The sequence below is a fragment of the Sapajus apella genome, unplaced genomic scaffold, assembly GCF_009761245.1.
Source record: "Sapajus apella isolate SASKATOON/1434 unplaced genomic scaffold, GSC_monkey_1.0 scaffold49, whole genome shotgun sequence".
Taxonomy (NCBI): Eukaryota; Metazoa; Chordata; class Mammalia; order Primates; family Cebidae; genus Sapajus; species Sapajus apella.
Window position 1 is genome coordinate 11,456,113 of NW_022436989.1, and position 11,112 is coordinate 11,467,224.

General features: G+C 46.5%; 2 protein-coding genes across 3 annotated transcripts in view; one reads left to right on the top strand and one right to left on the bottom strand.

Annotated features, from left to right (window-relative positions):
* Positions 1-11,112, top strand: part of ERO1B (endoplasmic reticulum oxidoreductase 1 beta) — a 103,254-nt gene that overhangs the window by 89,953 nt on the left and 2,189 nt on the right. The gene's annotated exons all lie outside the window — the stretch shown is intronic.
* The window catches only part of GPR137B (G protein-coupled receptor 137B), a 74,425-nt gene that overhangs the window by 23,700 nt on the left and 39,613 nt on the right, over positions 1-11,112 (bottom strand). For both annotated transcript variants that reach the window (XM_032242283.1, XM_032242282.1), the window contains exons 3-4: positions 4,897-5,119; positions 3,450-3,599 (exon numbers count right to left, since the gene is read on the bottom strand). In XM_032242283.1, the coding sequence (XP_032098174.1) occupies positions 3,450-3,599; positions 4,897-5,119 (373 nt within the window). The remainder of the gene's footprint in view (positions 1-3,449; positions 3,600-4,896; positions 5,120-11,112) is intronic.

Genomic DNA, 11,112 nt, shown 5'->3' on the forward strand with positions numbered 1-11,112 from the left:
ACTTTCAAACTTTTCCTCACATACACCATATCCTGTTTTTCACCCTTTAAAGCCTGCTGTATGCTAGCTTGTCTAGAAAACCAATCCTCAGAGCCTAAGGTGTTTGGTGTCAGGCCTAGTGAGATGACCAGAGGGCTTGGTAGAGCAGAATTCTCTCTTCACTATAGACAGAAGGGACAGATTGGGTTTGGGCAACTGTATCAGGCCACTGTTTCAGAAAAACAATGTACCTTAAAAGGCCCAATAACTTAAACTTAATCCTTTTGCCTTCTCTATAACATCATACTTAAAGCATGGTGACCAAAACTACTTATGCTACTTTCGGAAAGATCACTCCCATGCTTCCTCTATGTTACATCTCAATCACGTGTTCTTTTTTGATTCTGCACAAACAACATGTACAACTGTGGTCATTTGTTTTGCTTGCTCCTAGATTATTTTGGTGGCAACACACAGATCTAGATAACCATAAATATCCCATAAAAATAGAAGAATTTAAAAAATCATCATATTTTAAATCCATTGTAATTATATATATTTTTTTCTTTCTTTCTTTATTATTTTTTTTTGAGACGGGATCTGGCTCTGTCATCCAGGCTGGAGTACAGTGGTGTGATCACAGCTCACCGCAGCCTTCAGTTCCTGGGCTCAAGTGATCCTCCCAAGCAGCCAGCACTACCAGTCTGCACCAATATGCCTGGCTAATTTTTTAAGTTTTTATTTTTTGTAGAGATGAGGTCTTGCTATGTTGCCAGGGCTGGTCTCAGCTGGCCTCAAATGATCCTCCCAAAATGCTGGATTACAGGCCACCGCACCCACCCATACATTTTTTTGTTTGTTTGTAAGTGAAAGCAAGTTTATTAGGAAAGGAAAGAAATAAAGAATGGCTACTCCTTCACAGACAGGGCACCCATAAATTCTTAATTGAAAGAAAAACTGAACAAAGTTTGTTAAAACCAAATCGTTGTTGTTTAATGGATACAGAGTTTCAGTTCAGGAGGATGAAAAAGTTCTAGAGATGGTGATGACGGTCGCACAGCCTGAATGTACTTAATGCCGCTGAACTGATACGAAGAAATGGCTCAAATAGCAAATGTTACGTATATTTTACCACAATACAAAATCAAGTTCTTTGTGTATCATGATTGTCTCTAATCACTGTTTAAAGTTTAGATTTTCACATATTTGATTTCCTCAAAATAGTGCACACCCTTCACAGTGCCTCATCCGGCTTCCTCCCATGCTGTGTTTGTGGTGGTGCTGCTGCTGTTGTTTTAATCCTTTCTAATTATAACATAATTTTACCTTGTCCTCACAGGTTTAGCTTATCAGAATCATTTTATTCTTTCTTCCACTGTCCAAATCCAGCTCAGGGTTTGAGCACCGTTGAGATGTTAGAAGCAGACTTATAGATGGTTAGGTATTCAGTACTTTTCCAGGAAAAGCTAAGGAACCTTTGCAAATCCATCTAATAAATTTCTAACAGGGAAGTTTCTAATAGATAGCTCAGGTTTTCCAGGAAATTGGAGAAGAGTTTAAAATATCAGCGTTAAAGCTGCAAGTGATCCTGTACCAATCTGTAGGTTATATTTCTTGCCTTGTTACTTAAGTCTCTTCCCTGACTTGTGAGCTAGTCACTTTATAGAAACAGTTCTGATACCAGTCTCCTAGCATGAATCAGTACAGTTTGACCACTAATCAGGGCCCTTAATGCTTGCATAAGATGTCCTCTACTTTGTTATATTTCTTTATAAATGGCGAATCTGTGTGTCTCTTTTCCTTAGTGGACCATAAAGCTCCCACGGAGCAGGGAATGAGTCTGTTCAGTTTCGTATCCCTGGCACTTTGCACACTGCCCAACATAACAAACTGCTGTCTGTCAAATGAGTGAATGGTAGTTCATTCTCATTGTTTTATGTATTTTTTTGAGCATGGATGCCAGATGACATTTCATTACCTTTGTTCATTTGCTTTATGACGTATAAATTTATAGAATGTATTTTTAGAAAGAGTAGTGTATTGTGACTAGTGCCGTGAGTTTTTACTGAAGCTTTAATATCCTCAGTCACTTTCCTCTAGATTTTCTCAAATGCCCCTGTGTACATGCTCCATTGAAAAAACATTTTCTCCCTGAGGATGACTATGGCAAAAAAAAAAAAAAAAAAAAAATCACATAACTTCATGGTCCTGTGTATTTTCTGAAATCTGAATACAATTTGCTTAATCTTTGCAAATGTCACCCTTTAATAATACCATCTTATATTTATAAGGAAGCACTTTTAAAAAATTAAGTATACTGGCCAGCATGGTGGCTCATGTCTGTAATTCTAGCACTTTGGGAGGCTGAGGCGGGTGGATCACCTCAAGACAGGAGTACAAGACCAGCCTGGCCAACATGGCGAAACCCCGTCTCTACTAAACGTACAAAAAATTAGCCAGGTGTGGTAGTGGGCACCTGTAATCCCAGCTACTCTGGAGGCTGAGGCAGGAAAAGTGCTTAAACCTAGGAAGCAGAGGTTGCAGTGAGCAGAGGTTGCACCACTGCACTCCAGCCTGGGCAACAAGAGCGAAACTCCGTCTTAAAAAAAAAAAAATTACTGCTTAACAAGAGCCCTAAGAGGGGGAAAGGAGTGAAAAGTATGTGTGTCCACCATATGTGGATATATACACACATATAGGTAATCTCCTGGTTTTCTCAGAAGACATGTGAAACGGAACATGACAGGTGCTATGATACCATCTGACAGGTGAGGTTCGGATACCACAGGGAAGTGATCTGCACTTCTCTGCCATGTGGACCATTGAAAGGCAAATATGTTGGCCCTCCATATCAGCGGGTTCTACATCTGCAGACTCAACCAACCGCAGATCAAAAATATTTGAAAATAAAAAATATAACAATTAAAAATAATAGAAATTTCAGCCAGGCACGGTGGCTCACGCTTATAATCCCAGCACTTTGGGAGGCTGAGGTGGGCAGATCATGAGGTCAGGAGTTTCAGACCAGCCTGGTCAACATAGTGAAACCCTGTCTCTACTAAAAATACAAAAATAGCTGGGCGTGGTGGCTGGCATCTGTAATCCCAGCTACTTGGGAGGTTGAGGCAGGAGAATCACTTGAACTCAGGAGGCAGAGGTTGCAGTGAGCCAAGATCGCGCCACTGCACTCCGCCTGGGAGAGACTCCTTCTCACATAATAATAATAACAGAAATTTTCAAACAATGTATAACAACTGTTTACATAGCATTTGCGTCGTATTTGGTATTAAGTCACCTAGAGATTGAAGTATACAGAAGGATATGTGTAGGTTATGTGCAGATACTACACCATTTTATACTTGAGCATTCGATTTTGGTATTTTCTAGGGTCCTAGAACCAGTGCCTTGAGGACACCAAGGGCCAACTGCAGTCCTGGGTCGGATGACACCTCCTCCGCGCCCCCACTCACCTGGTCTGATACATTGTACCAGTCGTAATCAAAGGAATGGACGCTCTTGTTCTGAGAAAATGATAGGATGAACAGGTTGTAGCAGGCCCGAGAGGTGTAAAGCAGTATCACGGTGACACCGACGGCAGTCACTTGACACACGGAGGAGCCCTGGAAAAGAGGAAGCAGAAGGTATGGGCCACTCCAGGTCCGAGACACCAGCCCTTCCCCAGCCCCCACCTGTGAGTCTGGGAAGCCCTTTGGGACCTCAGGGGCACTGTGGTCTCGTTGGGTCTTCCATCAGAGTCCTTCATCCTGAGGCCCTGAAACCCACTCCAAACCTCATCTCATCCACACTCCTTCCTACAATTTCACGTTATCTTCATATGGACCCTGGGACACGGTTTGGAGATGCCTTCAGCGGGGTTAAAATATGCGCCGTTTGCCCGAGGCCTAGCGTATACGAGCAGGAAAGTCAGGTGGCTTATTTGCCAAATCTCTAATGGCCACTGCTCAGCTCCAAGAGGACCTTCTTGGCTTCTACACGCACCAGGTGAGCCCGGGCCGGGGCCTCTGGCTCAAGGAGGCAAGTTAACAGTCTCAGAGGGACAACGGCTGGGGCAGAGCTCTGGACGGCTCTGTCCAGAGTCTTTGAGGCAGGGAATATGGGAGCCCTCATGTGACTGTGGGCTTGGAATTACGTGGAAATCAGTGGTCTGTGCCCCACGTTATGAAGCTATCAATGTCCAGAAAGTTAAAAGACCCTGGCTTAAAACAGATAATTAACATGACCGAAAAACTAAAACGCAGGCCGGGCGCGGTGGCTCATGCCTGTAATCCCAGCCCTTTCGGAAGCCAAGGTGGGCGGATCACCTGAGGTCGGAGTTTGAGACCAACCTTAACCTGGCCAACATGGAGAAACCTCATCTCTAGTAAAAATACAAAATTAGCCAGGCGTGGTGCTGCATGCCTGTAGTCCCAGCTATTCAAGAGGCTGAGGCAGGAGAATCGCTTGAACCCAAGAGGCAGAGGTTGTCGTGAGCTGAGATTGCACCACTGCACTCCAGCCTGGGCAACAACAGCAAAACTGTCCCAAAAACAAACAAACAAAAAACTCAAAACAGATAGTTACCATGACCAAAAACCAAAAACTGCCTTTTGATCATTGTGTTAAACCGTGATTAACGACATCCAGGATTTTTTTTTTTTTTTGGCCAGTCGTGCTTTGTTGGCTCATGTGCCGTAGGGGCGAGCTCCGTGGTGTTTTGACAACCTATGATTTAACCCCTCCAATTAAAAACTGCAGTTCTGTCATAAAAGCCTTGAGCAGCCCCTGTGTGGGAGATGATAAAACAGAAAGTCAAGGCAAAAATCAAGTCTAAAATTCATCAAAATGTACTTTTGCAAACCAGGAAACCATTTTGAGAACACGTTTCATGGGAGGGATCTCGACCACATTTCCAACTACCTTGGACTCCAAGTAAATGTTGGCTAAGGACATCTTAGAGATTTTGTAGAGACAGATGGAGAGAGACACGGCACACAGCACGAAGAGCGTGTCATTAATGGCCACTCGCACAGAGACGATAACCTTCCTCTCCCAAGTTCCCGTCTTCACCAGCACGGCACAGGTTAAATTCACCAACAGGAAAACAAGGCTGATGAAGAGTGAGGCCAGGTAGAGGGGCAACCTGGAAAGGATGAGAGGAACTTGTCAGCTGCACATCCAGATCAATCTAGAAGGAAACGGATGTGTTTTGGTGCGCCGCTAGAAGCAGACACACCAAAGTTAAGAGCTTGGACTTTGGCAGTAGATGTTCCCAGATTCAAATTACAAACTGACCCCAGATTGAGCCTCTGGATGAGCCTGTACCTCTCTGAACACCACTTTCCCTATCTGTGGGAAGTTGTGAGGACTGGGAGCTCACACACGTTGGCTGGCGTGGACACTCACTGAGTGAGTGCTCCCTACTCACAGCGAACAGCAGAGAGCATGGCTTGGGACGGGCTTTTACGGCCTTCTGACAGCTCCACACTGTTAGAATTAACAGGCGAAAATGCAACCTCTGTGAGCCTCAGTTTCATCACTTGAAAATAAGACTACATAATACCTACCTTATAGGTCTTTTGTGGGGATTAGGTGAGATGATGAATTTGTATAATGCATTTGACCCCCCAAAGGTCATTACTGAAGAGGGGTCCAGAGGCCAGCTGCGGTGTGTCACGTCTGTAATCCCAATACTTTGGGAGGCAGGTGGATTGCTTGAGGTCAGGAGTTTGAGATCAGCCTGGCCAACATGGTGAAACCCTCTCTCTACGAAAAATACAAAAATTAGCCAGGCATGATGGCACACACCCAGAATCCCAGCTACTCGGGAGGCTGAAGCAAGAGAATCACTTGAGCCCGGAAGGCGGAGGTTGCAGTGAGCTCCGATCACGCCACTGCACTCTAACCTGAGTGACACAGCGAGACTCAGTCTCAAAAATCTGCCACAGCAACTGCCCAAGGTTCAACAAGTGCAAAACTCTACTTCACTGGCCATTTTTCACCTGTGGTTTCTCAGAGCTACACACTTCCTGACTGACCTGTGTAAAATCTACGGAAAGACTGGGACATGGAAACTGGGATTCTAGTCCCAGCTCCAGACATACACTGATGAAGAGTCGGGGGGCAGGGAGAGGGAGGGGCTAGAGAAAGAGGCAGACAGAGAAAAAGACACAGGGCGGGGCAGGGGGTATGGGCCAAAGAGACCTTGGTTCCAGCCCAGCCAGGCCCATGCCCAGCTGCAATTTTATTTCCTGCCTCACATTCCAGTGTGACATAACCCCTCACTTACTCAGGCTAATCCGAATGGCACTTTATGTCTTGTAATTAATAAGTTACCACCTGCTGGCAAAATCTCTCACATAACTTTCAGAACCCAGTTCTATCAAAGAACTTTGTCTCCCCAGCCCCTGCTCATCCTCTAGATCTTAGCTGAAACAGCACTGCAGCAAACACACCCCTGACCTCCTGCTACCTCCTCACATGTACACACACACACGTGGGTACACACGCAGCCAAGTTTCTCTGACTTCTGCTCTCCTGGCCCCCTGTATTTTAACCTCACAGACTTATCATAGTTTATAACAAAACAGACGGGTGACCACGTGATCAATGACTGCATCTCCCTAGACGAAAAGTCCTGTGGAAGATGAGACTCTCCATTTTTTTTCCTTTTTTTTTTTTTTTGAGATGGAGTCTCACTCAGTCACCCAGGCTGGAGTGCAGTGGCACAATCTCGACTCACTGAAGCCTCTGCCTCCTAGGTTCAAGCAATTCTCTGCCTCAGCCTCTTGAATAGCTGGGATTACAGGTGCCTGCCACCACACCCGGCTAATTTTTATATTTTTAGTAGAGACGAGGTTTCATCATCTTGGCCAAGCTAGTCTTGAACGCCTGACTTCGTGATCCACCCACCTTGGCCTCCCAAAGTGCTGGGATTACAGGCATGAGCCACCGCACCCAACCAAGACTCCATTTTCACTCTCTCCATCCACACAGTAGGTGACGGGTCTCCATGAAGAAGGTTTAAGAGGGAGGGAGGGAAGAAGGAAGGAATCAGTCCAAAAAGCAAGACATCGGCTATCAAGGGCTGCCCTTTTATGTCCTATGAATGCTCTAGCGCAGCAGCTGCTAGTGCCCTGGCTCGTGGGGAACATGTCATAAGGGAATGACATCTTCCTGGGGAGGGAGAAAGGACTGCAGGCTGGTTGTTCATCAGGCCTGTGCTGAGAAGGCGGATGGAGACGAGGCAAGCAGCTCAGGGGGACAGGAAGTGCCACAGTAAGAATGGGTATGCCCTGGAGGAGGGACAAAGTGCACGCATCAGAGAGATGGCGAGTCAGACATGCAGGAGGGGAGCCACCACCCCAGCATGACATCCAAAAAGCATGACATCCAGCATGGCTGCAGTGAGATGGGAACAGCGCCCCCTGCTATCAAGATCCATGCGATGATGGGAGCGCTGTGAAGTCCTGGGGATTCAACCTCATGTGTCACGAGGCACTCAGCTTTTCAAAAAGAAACATTAATGATTTGCCACGGACAGATTCTTTTCTAGGCCCTGATCACTGAGCATAGTCCCTCAGTCATGTCACAGGCCCTGCAGTTCCCTCCACACCTCCAACCTCTCCCCCACCAGACTGTGGGCATGGGAGGGGCAGCCCCACCCTCCAACATCCCCAGCCTCAAAATGCCACGCTGGCCTCCCACTAAGTGCCCTATCCTTCCTTTTTTTTTTTTTTTTTTTTTTTTTTTAGAAAAAAGTCTCACTCTGTCACTCAGGCTAGAGTGCAATGGCAGTCTCAGCTCACTGCAACCTCAGCCTCCCAGGTTCAAGCGATTTTCCTGCCTCAGCCTCCTGAGTAGCTGGGACTACAGGTGTGTGCCACCACACCTGGCTAATTTTTGCATTTTTAGTAGAGATGGTTTCACTATGATGACCAGGCTGATCTTCAGCTCCTGACCTCATGATCCACCCGTCTCGGCCTTCCAAAGTGGTGGGATTACAGGTGTGAGCCACCACGCCCAGCCCCCTTATCCTTCAATTCTAAGACATACTCTTTGCTTCACGTTTTCATGTTTCCACGGTCAGGATCACCTTGCACTGTGGAACCCTGCATTCAGTGCGGGAGTATTTCTTCTCTTCCTGAAACCTGTTGTAAAGCCCTTGGTGTAGGAGGTCAAAATCAGGAAGCTGAAATCTGCACGTGACCTTGAGCCAGTCACCTAACCAAGCAAGCCCCGCAGCTTCCTCTTCTCGAGAGCTGGAGGTGTTCGTGTCAGTCTCTCGGGGCCATGGAGTGGGACAGAGAAATACAGAGAAATAATGCCTGTGGCGCTTCCAGGGCAGCTTCTGCCTTACAGGGAGGTGTTACGGGTCTCATGTGCTCCGCCCCATGTTCTCACAGTGATAGGGGAATCGGGCAGGAGGCTATGGGCCAGAGGGGCTGTGGAGACAGACAAAGACAGGGCCCTTTGGGAGTTACCAAAAGTCTGCATTCCGGATTCTCAACAGCCCTGCTTTTGTTGTTTTATCTACTGTGCTTTTGTGAAGAGCGCTAGTTGGAAACATCCAGAAGCCGCTGGTCACGGCCCTATTGTTTTTGGACCCTTGTTGGTTTGTACACACATGCCAGGCAGCAGCCTCTGGGGAACCCACTGTCTGGCCACTTACGTTTTCCAGATGATTCCTCGTGTCGTGGGTGCTGTCTGAAACACTGTTGACCCTTGAGCAATACGGACTGAACCGTGCAGCGCACTTAGGCATGGCTTTTCCTCCACTGCCACCCTTGAGACAGCAAGACCAACCCTTCTTCTCCCTCCTCTTCCTCCTCCACTGACTCAACATGAACAGATAAGGATGAAGACCCTGATGATGATCCACTTCCACTACATGAGTAGAAAATTTGTTTCCTCTTCCTTATGATTTTCTGTATTTTTTAAGAGACAGCATCTCTCTGTGTCACCCAGGCTGGAATGCAGCGGCACAATCGTGGCTCACTGCAGCCCCAAACTCCTGGCCTCAAGTGATCCTCCTGTCTCGGCCTCCCAAAGTGCTGGGATTACAGCTGTGAGCCACTGCACCCAGCCTACACTCTTCCTCAGAAAACACGCTTGCTTCTGTAGCTTCAATCGTGACTTTTGTATGACTGAGTTCAAACATCTGTTGTCTCTAGCTATGCCTCTGATCCCGTCTCTAACAGCCTACATTCCAAGGCCCTGTTCCCTCAAGCCAGCATGTCCCAAACTCAATTCCCAATGTCCCCTTTTTTTTTTTGAGTTGGGGTCTTGCTCTGTCACCCAGGCTGGAGTGCAGTGGTGCGATCCTAGCTCACTGCAGCCTTGAACTCCTGCACTCAAGCAATCCTCCCTCCTCAGCTTCCCAAGTAGCTAGGACTACAGGCCCATGCCACCACGCTCAGCCCCAGTGTGCCTCTTCTAACATGCCTCTAAGTGTTCCTATTTCTGTTAAAGGTGCCATAGCTTTTCATAGACTCTTTTTTTTCTTTGAGATGGAGTCTTACCTTGTCACCCAGTTGGAGTGCAATGGTGCAGTCTCGGCTCAACGCAACCTCCGCCTCCCGGGTTCAAGTGATTCTCCCACCTCAGCCTCCTGAGTAGCTGGGACTACAGGCGTGTGCCACCACACTGGTTACTTTTTGTATTTTTAGTAGAGATGGGTTTCACTATGTTGGCCAGGCTGGTCTTGAACTCCTGACCTCATGATCCACCCAACTCGGCCTCCCAAAGTGCTGTGATTACAGGCGTAAGGCACCGTGCCTGGCCTCATAGGCTCTTAAACTGTAATGTTCTTCTTTGATTACATTCACCCCTATATACTCCATTGTCAAGGTCAGTACATTTTTCATTCCCACTCTATGCCTCCTGTGCCAGCCTCACACACCATCTCACGCCTCTGGCCAGAATGAATATAGTCTCCTAATTCATCTTTGCCCTAAAGCCCCACCCTGCATCCTCCAGACCCCAGCACTCAGAGGCAGATCAATCTATGGAGAGGATACACACTAATCAAGCTGCTCAACTCTGTTTTAAATGTGTCTGGATGTCTCCACCTCCTGTCTTTCTGCAAGCTGATTTTTCTGCCTAGAATCTTCCTCCCCCTTGATTTTTATCTATCACATCCTATCCTCTGAGCCTTTAGGGGGCTCTGTTTAGTCTACTAAACAAAAGCCTGTTATTATCTTAAGAGAAGAGGCTGTGTTGGGAGGTTTGAAACAATATGAAAAAAAATATGTGTAATCTAACATCAAGTTAAAAAGTCAGGATGCAGGGCCAGGCACAGTGGCTCATGCCTGTAATCCCAGCACTTTGGGAGGCCGAGATGGGTGGATCACCTGAAGTCAGGAGTTCGAAACCAGCCTGGTCTATATGGTGAAACCTTGTCTCTACTAAAGATACAAAAAATTAGCCGGGTGTGGTGGTGCATGCCTGTAATCCCAGCTACTCGGGAGGCTGAGGCAGAATTGCTTGAACTTGGGAGGCAGGGGTTGTGGTGAGCCAAGATTGCGCCATTGCACTGCAGCCTGGGCAACAAGAGTAAAACTCTGTCTCACAAAAAAAAAAAAAAAAAAAATTTTTTAAAAAAAGCAAAATTGGAAATGTGATATAGACATCAACTTTGTCTTGGAAATTCTGCATAAAAACCTACAATGGAAAACATCACTGATCTCCTTAAGGCTGGAGGGAGGTCTACACTGGGAGAAGGGAAAGTTCAGCGGACTTGCTTGCTTTCTTTCCACGTGTCTATATTCACAAAATTTCTATCTTCTATTTTATAATGTTTTTCCTAATAAGCTCATTATCACTTTCATAATGCAAAACTATCTTGCAAAACGAGGTTTTATTTTTCCTCCCCTCTATGCCTGCAGCTGTGGTGGGGTGTGATCTGGAGGTGTGGAGACAGAGTTTTAAAAGGTGGCCAGAATCAACTGCACCAAAAAAGTGTGTTTCCACAGAAACAGTTTCGTACATTGCCCCCAAAACTACTTCTTTTTAACCTAAACCTTAGGGCCAGGATAAATAGCTCATCTTGGCATGGTAACAGAAATGACTCAAGGAAATAAAACAATCTGTGTGACCCAGCATCCGGGAAGACCACTTTCAGTGTGACCCAGCATC